Source organism: Scophthalmus maximus, chromosome 18, assembly GCF_022379125.1.
Source record: "Scophthalmus maximus strain ysfricsl-2021 chromosome 18, ASM2237912v1, whole genome shotgun sequence".
NCBI classification, from domain to species: domain Eukaryota; kingdom Metazoa; phylum Chordata; class Actinopteri; order Pleuronectiformes; family Scophthalmidae; genus Scophthalmus; species Scophthalmus maximus.
The window spans coordinates 11,590,001-11,609,363 of NC_061532.1; the positions used below are offsets into that span (position 1 = coordinate 11,590,001).

At 43.4% G+C, this 19,363-nt stretch overlaps 3 protein-coding genes and 1 long non-coding RNA gene across 7 annotated transcripts in view; 1 reads left to right on the top strand and 3 right to left on the bottom strand.

Moving 5' to 3' along the window:
• LOC118290335 (tyrosine-protein phosphatase non-receptor type 14-like) overlaps positions 1 to 2,133 on the bottom strand; it is a 34,825-nt gene extending 32,692 nt beyond the window's left edge. The window contains exon 1 of the mRNA XM_035617930.2: positions 1,704 to 2,133. The gene's annotated coding sequence lies outside the window, so the exon portion shown is untranslated. The remainder of the gene's footprint in view (positions 1 to 1,703) is intronic.
• Positions 2,134 to 6,519: 4,386 nt separating this feature from the next.
• On the bottom strand, positions 6,520 to 10,077 carry LOC118290650. The gene is made up of 3 exons (XR_004786466.2): positions 9,956 to 10,077; positions 9,549 to 9,765; positions 6,520 to 8,158 (listed from the first exon to the last, which is right to left on the bottom strand). It is a non-coding gene; the product is annotated as an uncharacterized LOC118290650 (long non-coding RNA).
• Positions 9,630 to 14,016, top strand: LOC118290649 (pro-opiomelanocortin). Its single transcript, XM_035618429.2, has 3 exons — positions 9,630 to 9,774; positions 12,472 to 12,598; positions 13,026 to 14,016. Exons 2-3 carry the CDS (start codon positions 12,473 to 12,475, stop codon positions 13,614 to 13,616), a joined length of 717 nt encoding a protein of 238 aa, XP_035474322.1. The 5' UTR covers positions 9,630 to 9,774; position 12,472; the 3' UTR covers positions 13,617 to 14,016.
• Positions 14,017 to 15,051: 1,035 nt separating this feature from the next.
• Positions 15,052 to 19,363, bottom strand: part of LOC118289862 (protein EFR3 homolog B) — a 28,467-nt gene continuing 24,155 nt past the window's right edge. For all 4 annotated transcript variants that reach the window (XM_035616992.2, XM_035616993.2, XM_035616991.2 and 1 more), the window contains 8 exons: positions 19,043 to 19,174; positions 18,883 to 18,950; positions 18,645 to 18,772; positions 18,263 to 18,354; positions 18,060 to 18,108; positions 17,800 to 17,906; positions 17,664 to 17,713; positions 15,052 to 17,527 (listed from right to left, as the gene is read on the bottom strand). In XM_035616992.2, the coding sequence (XP_035472885.1) occupies positions 17,422 to 17,527; positions 17,664 to 17,713; positions 17,800 to 17,906; positions 18,060 to 18,108; positions 18,263 to 18,354; positions 18,645 to 18,772; positions 18,883 to 18,950; positions 19,043 to 19,174 (732 nt within the window). In that variant the 3' untranslated portion in view covers positions 15,052 to 17,421. The remainder of the gene's footprint in view (positions 17,528 to 17,663; positions 17,714 to 17,799; positions 17,907 to 18,059; positions 18,109 to 18,262; positions 18,355 to 18,644; positions 18,773 to 18,882; positions 18,951 to 19,042; positions 19,175 to 19,363) is intronic.

Below are 19,363 nucleotides of genomic sequence, written 5' to 3' on the forward strand. Positions count from 1 at the left end.
TCTCCCTCCCTCTCTTCCTGTGCTTCAGCGTGAGCACTTGACCAAAATTGCAGGTATGTTCGCCCCACACAGTAATCAAATGGCCTTTAAGACGCAAATGACCACTGCCTGCGCAAACAATAGCCACTTTTCCTTTTTACACGCAGGCTCCCGTCAGGCAGTAAACACCTATTATATTCTTACCGCGCCGACCTTGAAACAAAACCTGCCTCTGGGACTTTGCGTGAGCATTCTTTAAGGCCTCAGCTTTCCTCTTGTTTTTCCAAACGTGATGGGGAGCGGCGGGGGGGAGTGTGTCTGTCTGCTGCTCTGAAACAGGGTGCCTGAGCACAAAGGTGATGGGGAGCAAGGAGGAAGGATACTGCTCCGGCTCCTTGAATTCTCTCCACCAGTGTTTTAAAAAACTGCTGTGTACTCCCAAGCCACTTGCTCTGGCACCATATAATTTACACAACATGCCTTTGAGCTTATAAAGACAGCCAGATGTGTGTGTGCGTGTGTGTGTGTGTGTGTGTGCGTGCATGCGTGCGTGCGTGCGTGTGTGTGTGCGTGCACGCGTGGCCTACGCCTCCTGCAGCTATGCTATATTTGCCTTTACAGAACCCCCACCCCCACTTCTTCTTTCTTTTTTTTTTTTACTGTAGCCCTGGTAGTCTTAAGGTGCATGTCCAGACACATCTTACACATAACTCTCACAAAAACATGTATGCACAGTGTGCATGCAGGGTGTGCAAGGCGGACAAACAGCTCAATTGCAAAGCGATGGTGTCATCACGGTCAGGTTAGAGAGGAGGTGACGCTCGTCCACTCAGCCACGCCACAGTACGTCCCAAATGTGTTTAGAAAGCCCTGTGATCACGTTCAGGATGAGAAGCGTGTCCAAGCATTCACCTCTGACCAAAGTCAGGGTCAGCAAGTCTCGGGGCGACAACAACACACCTGTCTTCAGTGCAAAAATGTCCTCTCTAGATGTGATAACAGCAGGGCCGTTTCAAAGGACTTTAGGGGGGGGGGCCAGGCAAAAGGGACCCGGAGGGCCCTAGATCGGACTGGGGGCTTCTGAACATAGCTGACCGTGGAAATTAAAGGGTGCTCTCACAAAATGGTCATCGCCGTGGACTAATGTAGTCACCAGTTCTTGCCGGGGGCCCCCTTTCAGCTCGGGCCCCCTGCCCTCCTGCTCACCCTGTTGCAACGCTCCTGGATGACAGAGTAGGATCTCAAGTATCCAGGTGTTGTCGGCTCTTCACCTGCCATGTGTCCATTGAGGCTCCTGGACAGGGGCCAAAAATCTGCCAGGGGCCCCTATGGAGGGCTCCGTGAAAACACTAGATTATGGGCAACATTACAGATTAGATGTGTATCCCTTCCTCCCGCTCAAATCAAATCACTTGAACACATCTTATCAAACACAGACGAGGACTTGGGGCTCTGCGTGTTTTTCTATTTGTGTTTATGTGCTGGAGGAGGAGGAGGAGGATGTTGGATGGAGGGGGGGGGGGGGGGGGGGGGGGTGGTAGTATGAAAATATTTGGGATCCATTGCCTCCCCTACGTGGCCAAAACCATTTGGCCTACATTGGAGCCCTGCTCGTTCAGACTCGTGAACGTGTTGCGCTGCGCTACAGGGATGTCCAAGTGAGCTGGACAGTCTCCTGCCGAGGGTCTTTCCTCTTCTTCCCTTTCTCAAAGCAGACAACTCACCCTTGGTCCTGAGCTACATGCCGTTCGCTGCTCGCCGCGGGAGAAACGTCTTTGCTCGACGGCGCAGGGAACACAATCACCGAGTACAGATATTCCTCATGACGCCAACAATCCAGTGCGGTGAAACGGAAATCTCAGGAAAAAAAAAAAAAAAGATCTCCGGGATCAGACGAGCGCAAAACCCTTGGAACAAAACAAAAACAACAAAAAAGAAGTCGCGTCCTGAGCTGGTGGAGAAGCTGCTTCGGCAGAAAAAAGAAAAAAGAAAAAAGAAAAAAAAAAGTTTGTCTCCGTTTTCAGAGTTATTCTCAAAGAACACGAGGGCAGAAGAAACAGTCCGGGAACTTGTGCTATTTGTCCGCGAGTAAGAGCGCCACGGTGCCGTGCCCTCCTCGGACTCCTGGAGTGTTTATAGTAGTGGTCCCTCTGTGGTCCCTCTGTGGCCCCTCTGGTCCAATGGAGGCGTTCAGGGCAGCGGGAGAGGAGCGAATGAGGGGTTCACAGTCTGCAGGGAAGTATCGGAAGCACGGCTTTCAAGTGGACAGCAACGGTATGGCACCGCCACAAAAATGTCCAAGACAAATGACAGGGTCGTTGGATGATTAAAGATCTATATATATATATATATATATATATATATATATATATATATATATATATATATATATATATATATATATATATATATATATATATATATATTTTTTTTTTTTTTTTTTTTCAAACAATGAATTTGGCTTTTATGTGACTCCCACACAATTTCCTACTAAAATAATCATTCAATCAAAAATTAACCAATTTATTATATTGATCATACTCCAGTACCGTGCTAGAATGCAACTGGATGCTAGTTATGGTGCTATTTTAATTAGGTATCATCATTATATGTTTATTAATACTTCAATTCTGCAAAATTTTCAAGGGGAATATTGTGCCTTTTCATGCCACTACTTTTTTGCAGCTTTAGTATACCTGCCGCTTTCATCATGTATAAAACATACAGTGTGACCAACCAAGAACAATATTACATGGAATGCTATGTCTATACAGATAAGTTTGCGAATGGATTGAACTACTGAAAAATCTCCACAGGCATTTTTGGGTGAATCGTTGGCACTTTTATGTCAAATAGGAGGATAATAGTTTTTTTGGGGGGGTTTGTCTGTTGGTGGTCAAAGGAAAGCAAGTACAACAAATAAAAGCTAATTATTTCGTACATAAAGCCAGCACGTTCACATACCATTTCACAACCACCCAGGTGTGCGCAAAAGTCCTGGGACGCGCCGGCAGAGCTCAGAGCGCGCAGCCTCCGCGAGGACCGTGAAGGCAGCAGCGGGTCCAGATGCCCCAGCAGCGCCGTCCCCTCTGCTCTGACATCAGACCGGAGGAATCTGAGGAATGCCGGGCTCCTGGGAGAAGTCCTCCTCGTTTAATGGTTTTCCAGGGGCCACGCTGGTGACTAAACGTCGGACAAAGGCGGCCCCCTCGCGCGTTTGTGTCCCCTCCTCTCGCCTTTTGGACCGTGGATGAGTTGCAGCGTCTCTGGGGGCAATTTATTTGCATAAGCTGCATTTTTACAACGCGTGTAGGCTTCTGGCTGTGTGTGTATGCGGACGTTTGGAAATGATTTCACACAATGTATTTTAAATTGTGTGATTCTGCTAAAACATTTCATCAACTTGGGGAATTTATTAACATTTGCCTACATTAACCTTCAGTAGATCATGGAATCACATAGGAGGATAGTATTTTATAATATGTCTGGGGGGAAAAATGCTATTTATATATATAAAAAATAGCAGTAGAAGTAATCGGTGCCTTAGCCAAAATTTTAGATTCTACATGAGTTTAGAAATTATAGTATATATATATATATTCCTTCGCTACTACCACAGGAGCCGTGTAATGACATTTTAGATTACCATTGATTACATTTAATCTCTGTAAACAGTGATCTTTGAAACCTACCAACCAACTTACACTCCAAAGAGAATAATTCTGGTGGTGTTGTGATTTCAGTTGAGTCAGTCAAAGTGTGATATGCTTTGTCCAACAAATATCTAAAAACTTCCATCTTTTAAAAAGTCATAATGTGTAATTTGTGACTGAGGATGTGAGATTATTTTTAAACAACTTCACGGAGAAAAGACCGAAGACGTGACCCCTGTGACCTCAGTGCTGGTTTTGTCCGTGTAGTAGTATAACACTACATCATTATTATTCATCATTAACACTTTGTATACGTGGTCTAACGAACTGTTCTTGTGATAACTTGCTCCTTTGTTTTTTGTTTTTTCATCTTCCGTCCAACCACCTATTTCATTAATTGTCACACACTTGCTGTGATGCCATGAGCCTTTGTGAATACGGTTCACAGTGATCATCTTACATGATTTAAAATAGTCACTACATCGTACAAGGATATCACAAAAACTCTTAATGGCACCTCAGGAGAGTTAGATAAATAAAAAGCAGAGAAAAGGAAGAATGACTGAATCTCAAGAGTCCGAACAATTTCATTTTAAACTGCACTTGCCGCAACCATGGAAACCAGGTTTGATATAATGTGGTTTTATTACACTGATCTCTGTTAGAGATGAGTATGGGCTTGATGAGAGCAACCATAAGGGGCTATATATAGCCTCAATATGTAGGTAATATTAAAATTCAGCTCTAATTCAGCTTGACATATTCCACATGTTACACACTCAACATCCAGCTTCCTTTCTGCTCTTTACATGTATAAATGTATATATTGTTTTCATATTCTTTTATAAACTAGGACAAAGCATGAGGTGAAAAAGAACAATTCAACTCTCAGCAGAGAAAAGACAAGGCTCCTTTATTTGTGACCAAATTGCAGCCTCTTGTGGCGAATATGAAACTTACAACAGCAGCACTCATCGATATAGCACTTTGACAGTAATTGTAGGCCAGAAACACACAAAATGCAAAGTTTCAATGTTACAAGCTTCTATTTCCTGTCCGTCCATATCCTAAACCCATCAAAACTAACAATCTCGTAAACCTCGGGTTGAGAGGAGTTCTGGAATTTTACCATAGACCGTTTAGAGTTTGTCCTCGGGTTCCTGAACGAGCAGTTCAAAACGACACAGCAACATGAGTCTGATCTGCAAACTGGAGCGTCAGGTCCAACATGACCACATTTTTAATTTCTATCGTGGGATTTTGGATGGAGGCCTTGGCCTGTGCTTCCTGGGATGTCCTGTTGGAGATGCTGTGCGAGTGTAAAACGCTGCTGTGATCATCCTTGCAGTTTCTTAGTGATACCGTGGATGCCCCAGAAATTAGACAAGAAGTGGTTCCTGTCTACACGGCCGAGGTCACGGCCGCAACAAACGGATACTTCCGAAAACACAAACCTCGTTCTCCTCGTCATGGAAGTCGAGGTTTCCCTCCCACAAAAACTCAACTTTGCCAAAGTGCTTTTCCCAAGGTGACAACTTCAAAACCATCCGCCCTGAGCTTTGAAATAAAAGAAAACGACAGCTGTAACTTTACAACCTCGTAACATGGACACTCGCTGTGTGACTCCCTTAAATTTGAGGTATTCTCTCTACCTCGTGTGACACGAGGGAGGAGTCAGGGAATAGAATAAAAAGTGATCTCAGCCCCTAAATGTCACTCAGTTGCCTGATGAACTGACACCTGACGTAATATCTCTTCTGCCAGGGAGTCCCGGTCAAGGACAATGACGTATATAAGAATGGTTAATGTTTAAATTCAAGCAAGGAGAGATTAAAATAAATAAAATCTAACTATGACACAGTGATCAGACTAAAGTAAAGAATAGACACATTCAACATATAGGAATCTATGGCACAAAGTCATCTAGGGATAACCCTACTCTCCAGCTGAGTAATTGAGTAATTGGACTATCCTTCACACTACGACTGAGCTGCAAGACGACCTTGGAAAGAAGTTGTTTGTTCTTTTCAATCAATCAATCAATCAGTCTTTATTTATATGGCACTTTTCATGAAAAAAAAAAGCAACACAGAGTGCTTCACGTCCAGTGAAATACCCCCCTCCCTTCGATAAACACACACATACACACACATTGGCATTGACTCACGGGCAAAACGAGCAATAAATAAATAAATGAAACACTAAGTAAAAAAACAGGAATCCCAGGAAAACTCTGTCTCGCTAACTTGCAGTGAGGAAACACTAGAAGCAGAGTTAAAAGAAAGATTCAAACTCAGTAAAATGAAAAGTGAGTGGTATAAATTTATATATATATATATATATATATATATATACCTACATACATACACACATATATACATATAGACACACATATATATATGTATATTTACATAAGAGGATAAAACAATAAAAAAGGGTTAAGACAATATATTATTAAAAGGAGAATGAATAAAAATTAAAGTTAAAATGTAATCAATTAAAAGTAATACGATTAAATTAAGCCTATATAAATATATAAATCAAATAAAACAGTAAAAAAGGCCGAAATACAAATAAAAGGACAGCAAAGGCTAGATTCTAAAGGCAGGTCTTGAGCTTGCTTTTAAAGATGGTAACACTCAGTTTGAAAAACAGTTATACTGTAGCAGTGATGAAATGATGGTCATTTCATGTCCACCAAAGTCAACACACACTGCCTGCAGCCGGCAGTCTCAAGGGCCTGACTTGTGCAATGTTCAGGGGTTTTTCAAGAGGTTCAGCCTCGGAATTTCTCTGGTGTTGTACTAAAACAAGCAGAAAATAAGGAAGGAAAATATCTGTGAGAGACCCCCCCCCCCACCTCACACTCCCCTCACTTTTTCAGCAGGGCAGCAACCTCAATGATTTATTGGGAATACATATCAGTCCGCCTGGGTTGAATCTGGGAGTGTCCTTATCTGACATAAATTTTTATTACATCTTCTGAGAAATATGATGACACTGTGCTGAATTCACTGCCTGAAGTCTTTCGATCTTGTTTTGCATATGAAATAGTGTTCACAACTATGACACTAAAGTTAAACCTAATCTCCTATATTCTAATAAGAAGGAAGAAATGTTTTAGGATTTCCGGTTTTCCCAAAATGGGCATCACCATATTGAAAGTAACTAAGGTGAATTACAGGAAAATCTGAAAAGAAATTACACAAAAACCTAAACAGCACCAAACACACACACAAAAATAACTAACAAACAAACAAACAATTAATTACAAATGTGTTAATATCAACAACAAAAAAAACAGTGCAGTGAAACATGGCAACATCATCACTGAGATGTTTACAACGTTGCTTTGTTTGAGGGTAAACAGGCTGGATGAGCACTTTTTGCAACAACAAGGCCGACCCTGACCCTGCGTTCATTTCAAACTGCACTTGCTGCTACCATGGTAACCATGTTTGAATTGAAACACAATCCTATGGTGATGGCATGACAGAATGCCTCATTGTGAGCTTGTAAATGGATAGTCTGCCTGTTTTTTTTGGAACTAAGCCACAGACATTTTGAACCTCCTACTAGTGTTATATAGTGTCAACAGTCATCTACTTATTTTAGGCCACTACAGGCCATTTTACTGCACTCGCTGCAAAAAAAGGAAGCTAATTTTAAATCTTGTCAAGCACAAAAACAATTTGCAGTGCTCCGACTTTAGCTGACGCTTTTAATACCGTACATGTGGTGGACATCTGAAAGACTGTAGATTGTATTTTATTATAAGTAAACAAACCTTTGCGAAGCGGATCAAATCATCGAGACAGAGTCTGCAAGTATGACGCAGAAGCACTGTCCGAGTACATATCTTATAGTTATGACACTGTTAAAAGCTAAATAAAGCACAAAGTTTAACGATTGGTTTAACGATTGGTCAAGAGCATAGGAAGGACTGGTACTGGTGAGCTGCGACTGCTTCTGTCCCCCCTTATCCCAAGTTCACATAGGCCACGTCACTCATTTGCAGAGAAACACATCTTACAAAGAACAGAGTATATCGTTCATGTGTCAGAACATCAAGCATTCAGAACATTGCATAGTAAAATTACCATTACGTACATTGGCATATAAAATTTTCACAGAATTCAAGGATCTAAACATTTCCATCACCATGTACCAATATGTGCATCATGTTCATCTAATGAGCATGACGTACATATTCGTTAGATTGTGGCCAGGTTGACGGAGACCTTTGCCTACCGGTCACTGGGACATTTCGCAGAAATTACAGTAACATCCCGAGGAGACTTCACTCAATCGCTTCAGGCGCCTGGCGTGAACAGGGGAGCAGCAGGCCGCATGAAGGATGCTGGGTCAGGGGTCACATTCCAGTTTTGTCACTCGTGGCTGTGAGAAGTCTTTTTTTCAAAACACTGGTCTTATGAGCATCAGTCAAAGTGATGTGATCCTCAGGGCATGCGGATGAGGAGGTGAATCTGTCTGTGAAGAATGTGATGTTTGTGGTGCCTGAGCAGCTGGAGGACAAAAAGGTGTCCAGTTACGGTGACTGTCAAATAGTCATGATATATGCAACACACGAGGCCTGGTCAAAAATAGCGAGGCAAAACGTATTGTCATAATTGGATCAAAGCTTTTAGATGTAATTGGTTTAACCTTTTTTCGCTTCGTCGACTTTGTTTCCTCAGTCTGTGGGACTAAAAACTACGGAAATGCAGAAAGGAGCATGGAGCGCTGTTAGGCTGCATTCTGGGTAATGCTGGTTCCGCGTTTCCGTTGAACAAAAAGACGATGACTCTGGTTCTCCTAAATAACAGGCGCTGAATTTTCTGTGGTGTTGCACTAAAACAAGCAGAGCGTCTACAAAATAGGAAAATATCGGTGAGAGGACCGGTTCTCCTGCATCAACTTTAATCCTACAAACCTTTCATTATGAAAGTGCGAAAGGGACAACCCATGGAGTACTCATTTAAAAAATAATTGTAATTATTTTCCATGTTTTCCCATCAACGTCACTGTATGTTTTCGCACCTTCCACAATTGCTTGCCGTATAACGACGTAATGAAATGCGTTTCCATTACCCAGTGTATAGCCTCAAAAAGAAAGCAATCAATCAGCACCTCTCACAGCAGACACATTCTGACTCTTGTCAAAGAAAAGCAATCACTGCGGATCGACCTTGCACGTATGTGACTTAACTACTTGGATCTAAAATACAGCCATAGAAACTGAATGTCTATGTTGTGACAGTAACCACGTGAAAGGAGAATGCGTTTCCTTTCAACAGCAGAACCTTTTTCCTTTTACAAGACTGTGTGTGTGTGTGTGTGTGTGTGTGCGCGCGCGTGCATCCTCTCCATTCAAGGTGCAGTCATGACGTGCAACCAGTGAGTCAGATCTTCCAAATGAAGTTTCCACAGGAGGATGCATGCCCACCTTGTAAAGGAGAAGCGCTGAAAAAAACGATCCAATCAGTCAAATTGATTCTCCACACTCACACTGCAGCTCTTCATCCTTTTTGTTGTTTCGGAGCGTTAAGATGTCAGCGATTAGGGCCGCCCATTGAGGGATTTGAAGCAGGGATTGACAGGAGATGACCGACGGACGGTGATTGTTTTTATTGCTCTGGAGAAATTTATTCAACTCGATATTGATATTTGAGTCAGGCCACCGAGACGTCCCTTTAATCAGTCACTCGAGGTAACATGAGGGCTTTTAAGGCTGTGTCCTAACCCCCAGCAAGTTAACAACTGCTCCACTAATGCCTCACCTGTTGTCTGGTGACGTGAGCTGCACCATTGATTAAAAAGTGTGTGGGTGGCCATCATTCCTACCGTACACACACACACACACACACACACACAAATACACACTCCCCATTCGGAGAGGAGCAGGAGACCCCTTACCTCAATCACACCCCGAGGCCTTGAGACTCCGTGCTTAGTACTTCATGTGTCTATAAAAAGAACTTTCCTCCTCCAGCAGCAGACCCTCTCCTTCTGAGCATATTATCGCAGAGCAGGGAGGAAGCAGGAGGGGGATCGCCGTCCGGAGCCGCCACTCTAGAAGATCTTTGGACCGACAGAAGGAGAAGAACAAGGACGGAGGGGGAAAAAAAAACATCTGGAAAAGGTAAAAAAAAAAAGAAAAGACAAGAAGAAGATTGATTTTGACTTTCCTGACATTTTCTGATTTGTGCAGCTGTATTTACATAAGTAGATCTATATTGAATAAGGACTACACCACAGCTTTTTGAAAGGCATAACCATTTGTATCACTGTTCATTAACATAGATCACAAAGACTAATCCAACCTAGAAAAACCTTTAAATTGTCCCGTATGTCGTGAACGCGTGAAGGTTTTAGATCCATTCTCATTTCAGCGCTCGGGCTTTCTTGTAACGCACTGTGTCTGTGCAGAGCGGAGCTCAGCTGAGTGAGTCATACTGTGGGAAGAGAGTAGTCAAGAGTCACAGAGACGATGGCCCACCAAGGGGTCGCTCTGTCGAATAGCGCTGAGCGGAGGGAGAAACAGCAAGATGGAACGGAAGAAAATGTGAAAGAGAAATGAAATGCTCTGTAAGACAATGTTCTTTTGTTTGTTTTTTTACAAAAACTGTGAAATTTGTGAAATCCCATTAGCGCGCAAAACTGAACCCAAAATTGGTGGGAATGAATCGGACAGGGCTAAATCTAAAAGTTTCTCGGCATCTAAAAAAACAAACCCCGCTCAAGATTTGATCTCAAAGTAAATGGTTTTAGGTGGGAGACAGAGAGACAGAGAGACAGAGAGACAGAGAGAGAGAGAGAGAGAGAGAGAGAGAAGCGAGGAAGCGATAGAGAAACATTAACAGAGAGATGAGGGGGAGGCGTTCGCCTGCCACAGATGTGTCAGTGGACTCACTGAAAACGCATATTGAAAGAGTTCCTCATCACCCCAGAATGAACGTGAAGTCAATGAAATGCCGCGGACAATATACATGAATGCCGCCTCCTTCAGAGTCCACCGGTGCAATTTATTTCCGTCCCCAAGGTCGACCACAAGGTGACATTTGCCCACCACTCCTCCGACAAAAGGGACTTAGATCGTCCGCTCACCTCCCTGGCCTCCCAGAGCAGGGGCCGCTCGGTTCAGGAAATTCAAAGCCTATTCACTGATGTGCATTCATCATCGCTGCTGTGTGCCCTTGAACAACTCAAGAGGAGACAAAGGATTCGGGGGATCATTCTCTGATTTCCGTCTGTTTTGAAATTTTCAGCGGGGGTTGCGAGGCTGGCAACATTAAGATTCTGGACTATATGAATAACAAATTCATATCAACACATCATTCATCACTCAGGCTGCGGCCGCAGGCGGCTGCTTTTCCCAAGTGAAAACAACCCGAAGACTTAAAAAAAACAGTTGGCTGCATTATGACACCGATGATTTATGTGGCTGAAGAGTAATAATGACATTCTTTGCTTTCAAAATATATCGAAAGATAAAACAACTAACAATTCGACATCCACATTGGATCCCTTGAGGACAACTGGATGAGACTAACCAGAAACAGCTCCACTGAAGGCATCGGAAACGGCCCAGTGCCCGCACCTCTAAGGTCGCCGGTGCCCAGCTTTAGGGACCGTGTGGAATGTATTGGCAGTGGAGGAAGGGGATCGAAACCTGTGTTTAATTGATTCGAAATGTTTTAAATGAAAGCAAGTATTCGATTCCAACCCTACGCTTGGCTCAGAGAGACTCTCACTCCCTAAACTCAGCCTCCGCTTTGGGCGTGATACGACAATATGGAGCGAGGATCTTTACAGAGCCCCAGTTGCACATGAGGCCCCGATGATGCAGCGCAAACTCACACTCATCAATTAGTGGAGAAAAAGCCACTGTGTCAATTGGAGTATATCTAATTTCAGGTCAGCCAAACAGTCTGCCATTAACATTGATCACACTGCCGTGACGTCGGAGGTGTGCAATAGCGTCAGCCTTGTTTGTTGGTACAATTATCTACTGATGCCATTACCAACAATGATCCCAGTCAGTGCTGAACACGGTGACAAAATGCGGTACATTGCATTTTCTGTGGTGGGTTCATGATTGAAGCGCCCATATGGGTTTCGCAAGTTGAATTCCAATTCTAATGTGAAGCAGCTTCGCGTTTGCATTAGCAAATGAAAACAGATCTATAACAGTGAACCAGGTAGAAATTGACGAGATAAAATGAGCTTGTGTGAAGGTCATTTGATCAGCACGGAAATTGCACAAATGGAGTCAAACATCGGGTCCAGTCTCGTGAAATTATTCGGATGTGATTCATTGCTTTCATGCGCCGGCCGTCTTGTTTATTTGTTTTACAGTAGATCACAGGACAAAAACACATAAATCAGAAATGAGAGACGACCTTGATCTGCCCCCATGCTACCCTCCCTTCAGCATCCTCCGCCCCCTCGACAAGACGCTGCAAATCTTCATCTTCATGTGTCTTGCAGGCGGGCCTCCACTTAAACAGTGATACACTCTCCGGCCCTCCCATTAATGTGGAGAACAACACCATCTGTTGCACCGCACGTGATTCCGTCTGAAAGAGAAATGTCGATAATTGGTGTTTGAGCTCGCAGTTGTTATTCCGCCCTGACCCACGCACGCCACAAATCTACAATTCATCTGCGAGATAGTGTTGACGGAATGGTGGAAGGTGTTGGCCGAGTGCAGCAAGCAAGAATGAAAGGAAACGTCATCCGCCAAATCCCTTCCTGTCGTCCGAGGAGAACTTCCAGTGATGTCCCAGTCCAATTATTCCGCCCCGAGCCTCACCCTTGTTTCTGACCTCTGCTCCAGGATGAGGATGTCCTGTCTGCGTTGGCTGTTGATGGCGGCGGTGGCATGTGTGTGCGTCCCGGGGCTTGAGTCGGTGTGCTGGAACAGCTCCACATGCAACAACCTGAGCAACGAGCAAAGGATCAGGGTAGGTCGACCAGTGTTCTCCATGATCTGTCTCTGTCGCTGTCGCCTCTGCTTCTTCTCTGTGACTGCCAACGCTGGGCGAGGACACTTTTATTTGAGACGCACACACTTCATTCACAGTTCACAGTACTTTGAGTAGGACATGAATAGAACAACAACAACAACAACAACAACAACAGGCCACAGTCAAAGAAGAAATAGCTTTAAAAAAAATAATTATGAGCTTCAGTGTTAGTTCTTGATCCCAACAAAATAATCTAAGGTCGTTTGAAAAATTTCCTGGAGATTTCAATGGCAACTTCAGCACCCTTTCCAAATATATAAACTGAACGTTCAAGCCAACAGTTGTTACAACTTGTCTCGCTGTAAATGACTTAACAGTGGGATTTGAAATGTTTTTTGTCGCCTCTATGGTTCCTTCCACGTAGGACTGTATTCGCCTCTGCATACCTAAGATCCAGGAGGAACTGCGACAGCTCAGTGCTCTGGCCCAGAAGGTTGATGACAGTGACCTCGTGCTCAGCATCCTCCTGGCCATCCTGTCCTCCTCTGAAGACAGGATGTCGGAGTCAGGTCCGAGCCACAGTGACGAGCGACGCTCCTATTCAATGGAGCACTTCCGCTGGGGGAAACCCCCCGGCCGCAAACGCCGGCCCGTCAAAGTATTTGCGTCGTCTCTGGAGGGAGGGGGCTCCTCTGAGGGAAGTTTTCCACTCAAGGTTCGCAGGCAACTGGGTATGAAGGAGGGTGAAGTAAAGAGGGACCTGAATTCAGAGACTCAACAGAACCAGGGACTGCAGAGGGAAAGGGTCAGCTCCAAGGCCCAAGTCCCGTCGAGTCCACAGGACAGAAAAGGTGGGGCCTATCGGATGAGTCACTTCCGGTGGGGTAACCCGCTCACCTCCAAACGTGATGGCAACTTTGCGAAGCTGTTGGGGGAGAAACCTAAGGGGCAGCTGGCGAACCTCTTCAGGAACATTATATGGGATGAATGGAGAAGAACGCCAGAGGGTATTTGAACGAGTCCAATAGCTGTTGCATGTTATTACCCACAGGATTTCATTTTACCTTACGGAAACTTGTCACTATTATTTGCATGTCTTTGGATGTATTTTCTGGGCCAAAGGTTTGTTCTTGTGAAACCCAAATAAAGAAAAAAAACGAGACAGTTTTGTGTTGAATAAAAGCGATGACCTTCTTGACCTTCTTGGCCTTCTTGGCCTCGACTTGAAAACTTTTTGTTCAATGTTTTTGTTGTTTTTTTTGTGGGTAGTGTATTAATTCAAATGCTTTGAAAAAAGAACTGGACAGGGAGTGCAAGACATGGATATGAAAGGCAATGCAGTTCGGTTACAGAGTGGTATCTTCTTTTTTTGTAAATTCATATAATATTAAAGATCATTCTGTTTGTGGCAAACACTTGTGGTAATTGTCTGACTGGTTTCATTTGAAGGCTGCTGACATAGGGTGGATATTGAGGGGGTGGACAAAGTAATATAAACCCTCCGGAGAAAAATCTCCAGAAGATTAAATGGGCGCTCTACCCGGGCGCCACCCCTGAAATGTTCCCGCCGTTGTGAACGCGTCTGACTCAGACAATCTGCTGTGCTTCTCACACGTGAAAGACAACCTCCGAAAAAATGTCCGGATTCAGTTTTCAGGTCATTTTTCCGCGGCTCGTGTCTTAAAACAGCAACGGTGACACACATCATTTCAATTTGGCCTCAGCGGTACAAAGGCCATACACATCTGGGCCACATTTACTCTCACGCGATTGGTCCAATCCTGAGAGGCGCTACCTCTGTTTATAGCCACAGCATCTCATTGACGCCTGGACATCATCGGCACAATGTAAATCTTTTGTCGAGCACATTCATGACGGGGATCTGCAAGTCGTGCCTTTCCTCGACGAGTCGCGGGCAGATCTCGCTTCCGGTCTGCTTCCAGGCGTCATGTCTCTTCCCCGTGTACTCGTACAAATGCCCCGACTGGGTGTGAGTTGAATACGCCTTCTTCCAGGAGACAGTGATGAGGCCTTTCATCTCATCAGAATTAGAGTATTTTGTCAGGGCCTTGTGGTTCTCCTGCAATGTAGAGGATTGTGTTCAGACAGCGATGCCCTGTCAAGACATTGAATTTAATCCATATGCGATCAAATCAGATGACGAGACCGGAGCAGCAAAAACACGATACAAGCACCGATGTAACTCGTGCTGCAGAACCAAGACGATGTCCATCACAGACAGGTAGAGAACACGTACTGCCGCAGAAAATATCTTGGAGTCAACTCTCTTTGAGTCAACTTCATTTTTTCCATTCCCTGCATGATGCACAATGATTTCTCCGCAGCCTTGTGCGCCTCAGGCAGATCACATCCAAAAACAACACTATTTCTGAATCAGGACTTCACTTTCGTCAATAATAATAATAATAATAATAATGAAATCAAATCTGTTATGGTTACAGACAAATTTATTGTACAACACGGCAAGATCACTAGCATGCAAAGTCAGGTATGACACTCATAAGGCATTTTTCTCCATGTAAAAGCTGCCTTTGTCACTAGGTAATCCAGTTTTTAAAGTGCAAAGTTCACAGAATGAATAGATTTGACCTACAGCACTACATTGTAAACAGACGTATTAACCAAACATGTAATGACAAAAGTAAGAATGAATTACTCTGTTAATATTACACTATGCAATGACAACAAGCAGACTTGACAGATATACATGTCGCCACTGCGGAGTTGCGAGATGCTGTAAAGACAATTTCACGCCGAGTCACTGGAAGGTTTGGGCTTGTTCTTCGATAACGTGGTGGAAAAAAAAGTCACTGGACAGAAACTGTAAACGGTGTCCGATGAGTTTGGTCACGACACACACACACACACACCTGCGTAAACGCTCAAAGGGAGACATGAACGTGTACACTCACTCACACAAACACGCTTACACTGACAAAACAAGGTAAAGGTGAAGACAAATCTGATACACTGGCATGTGTTGACATAGATATATATACACACAGGAGACACTACATTGTAAAACCGATAATAAAACAAACAAGAGCCAACTGGACTGTAACAAATGACAATCAGGAAATGACCATCGTGCCCCATTGAACAAGATGGTTGTAACATGTGCCACATCCGATCGATGCGGTCAACTCATAGAAGCGCAGGAGCAGGAGGGGGCGGTCTTACAGCTTCACAAAATGAACCATCACGACACCATGACGACAGAGGGTACGATGTAAATCACACAGGAAGGATCTGCTACCTACAGTCGGGCTGCGTCAGCCGGGCGAGTGCAACATTATTGCCATTATACTTTTGTTTCTATACCTGTGAGTGTGTTTGTGGACACACACAAAATGGCTTTTAGACTCATCTTACATCTCGCTGTGACAAAGGGGCTTGGAGGACAATGGTGGAAAAACACGGGTGCAAACTCGTTCAAGCAGGATTTACGGATGTAATGGAAACGGCCCAGGTTAGAATGATGGTGCTTAATCCGTCTCAAAAACCATGGAAAGTAATGAAGTTGAAATTAATATTTAAACCTGTGTCGGTGGGTTCATTAAAACTTTACTAGTGTGATCCAATGGCCTCAACATGATGCAATTCTTCTGTTGTTCAGACCCTTGTCCATTTACATTTTAATTTCATGTGTTGCTAATTATTTATTTGGAATTTAAACAAAAGAAAAGTATCTAAATACAAACCAAGTAGCTTTCTCCGTCGTCTATGGTCCCAATCAGTGCAGTTGCAGTCTAAAATTAGAATTAATGTACTATATATACACACACACACAAGAACATCCCTACTCTGTACATCAGCTTTAAGATTTATATATTTCTCTGTATATACACATTTATATGGGAAGAAGAAAAATAAAGGATCCAAAATTATTTTTCTAGTGTTTGATCTGGTTAACTCGAGCGTGGTTCGTGACTGTAGTGGCGCCATTGTGTGTTTTTGTGTAATGTTTGAACTTGAGTCACCTTTAAGGCACACTCACTTCAGAGGACAGTGCGCGGACAGCAGTCGTCATCCATTTAAACCACAGCTAAATACAAAAATAATAAAAACACTAAAAAGTACGTACAGGAAATAAATGTCTGTCATTAAAAGAAAGAATAAAAAAGCACTTTTGGCTGGCACTAAAAAGGCAAAACAAAAAGAAATAAAGCATTAAAACACTGAATAAAGATGTTAACAAGCTGAGTAACACATATTTTCATATCAATCAAACATAAAAAACATATACTGTCAATTAAATTAAAATGCATCTAATCAATTTACTCCCTTCTGGCCAAAAAAAATTAAAAACAAATAAAACATCATATGTCATGATGACTGGTCAATTTTGCTATTCAGGTTAGTATGGCACCCTGTAAGGGTCAAAAGAGTGTCGAGAATTAGCAGGACTATCAACAGATTTCCAGTTTCAGGACATGCAACATGGGCCAATTCATTCTAACGCCAAGTTTCAATCTGTCATCACATTTTTCTTTCCACCTCACAGTTCTTTGCAACGTCCAACTTAAAAATCCAACCAGTGGAGTTTTTCCAGACATTAAAAGGTTGACTGCTGCATTTTCCAACATCAGCCAGTTTTTGGCTGCGTTCATAGAGAAAAATAAACACTCTAGATAGCTAAGTTGAAAAAGTGGCTTGCTCTGTAGTTGCCTTCAAACAACCGTGGGTGTTTCCCTCACACGCATCCCTTGATTCTGTGGCTAAGATGCTTTTCATGGAGACGATTGGTTTGCATCTTCCCTTAATGCCTTTTCCGTTCCAATAGTTCTGCAACATCGCGTTTAGTACACACACAGGTCGGGAAACTTCATCTCGTAGATCGGCACAGATCGACTCTGAGTTTGGCCGTAACCCGACGAGATGGTTCCAGATGGGCTGGGCGGTGGTCTGAATGTGAAGAGGAAACAGACCGTCATCATCATCATCTTCATCATCCAGCATGCCATCAATGTCTTCATTACCCGTTACAAATGATCAAACAAATAAAATGTCTATTTGAATATCTCAACCCACTGTCTCCTACCTGATTGTGATCTCAAAGATCTGATTTAATTTGCTCTGCTGTAGAGTCGCCTGGAGGGAAAGAATAAATCGCATTAGGCGATAGCAAGAGGTCAAAATAAGAGAAACAGTTACATGAATACATTTTTTTGACATACTCTGGCACCACAGTGGGCAGCTATCTCCTCAAAGGGGGCCTTCTGAAACTTCTCCACCACTCTTCTCCTCCGCTCCCTCTCCTGCTCCTCCATACCCACACTGTCCACTAGAGGCAGGCAGAAACAAAATTCAAATTCAATTTTACTATTTTTATTAAAGCACATTAATATGATAAAGACAGTTTAAATGTTTTGGTGTTTTCCTTGTTTTAGACTACATTATATGAGTGTGGTGATGCTGTGTTCATAATTTGACATACCAATGGCATTTTTCAGGGTTTCAAATGTGATCTCCTCTGCTGGTGTCCTCTGCAGAACAGAAAAAGTAAACATACTCTGATATGTTGACGAGGTAATATAAAGATATATACTGAGAGGTTAAAACCTAGAGCTATACTTCTCTATACCGTGCACATTTGAGTTCTAGACCATGACAGTGTTGTAAGCGCTTTTGTGCCTTTACCTCTTCTTTCTCTGGACTGTTTCGGGACTCCATCTCCAGCTGGACGGAGATGGTCTCACCGATGCTCTTTCTCTTGGACAGACGGTCCTCATCTGGAAAGAAATACAATAGAAAAACTCTTAACAGATGTTGCAAGACGTGACAAATTGCACATTATAGAAAAACAGGACTCAGGTCCTGGCTCACACCCTAAATTCAAAATCCTCACTAGCTGGAGGGGAGTAGTTCAGCTTTACATTTCTTTTTAGTTGTAACACGCTGGTAAGCCTAGACATCATCCTCATTTATCGTCGTTTACTTGAAGAGGAAAGGGCTTAAATCATTTGGAGAATTCCTTCACTTTGCTACAGCTGCTGTTTTAACACATGGGATGTTTGTTCACCTGTGAACTGTGGGACATAAGGTGTAGCCAGTCTCTCTGTGTTGTAACCACTACCTCCGAGCACCTCGGCGATCTTCGACTGGAGGAACAACACATCCCCCTCAACCTTCACCAGAGAGGACGGCAGCCTAGGAAGAAGGAGGGAGCAGAGATCCGTAATTCACTGTTAGTTTTGAATATTTACGGATAAAATTCAATATTGGTGTGGAGAGAACTGAATATGGAATGCGGTACACACTTGGGGTTATCGATGAAAACATCCTCAGGCAAAAGGTAGGGGCTTTCTTTCTGTCTGACCTCAATTACCTGAGGGGCAGAGGAGAAAAAAGGAATTGATCAAAATACACTCTAGATATTCAGATACATATATACAACCAAAACCCAAAAGGAGTCCAGACCTCGTGTATGTGTTGGCAGAAGGCTGGGACGGTGGTGAGCTGGCAGATGAGGTTTAGGTAGGCGGCGGCGAGAGCGTGAACTGCACAGCGGTTATAAACAGGCAGAGCCTCGTCGGTGGACAGAGCCAGGTCCTGCACGGGAGGCACAGAGGTAACAGCACTGTGAAACACTGTACCTGACAAACTCTGACATTCAGTTCACCAACACCTCTAAAATTTGTGTGTGTGTGTGTGTGTGTGTGTGTGTGTGTGTGTGTGTGTGGGGGGGGGGGGGGGGAGGTGTATGTATATATTAACTCTGTAATCAAATCCAGTTATTTT

Coding starts and splice junctions, on each gene's coding strand:
- LOC118290649 (XM_035618429.2), top strand. CDS start 12,473: ATGAGGATGTCCTGTCTGCGTTGGCTGTTGATGGCGGCGGTGGCATGT. Junction 12,599..13,025: donor GCAACGAGCAAAGGATCAGG/GTAGGTCGACCA, acceptor CCTTCCACGTAG/GACTGTATTCGCCTCTGCAT.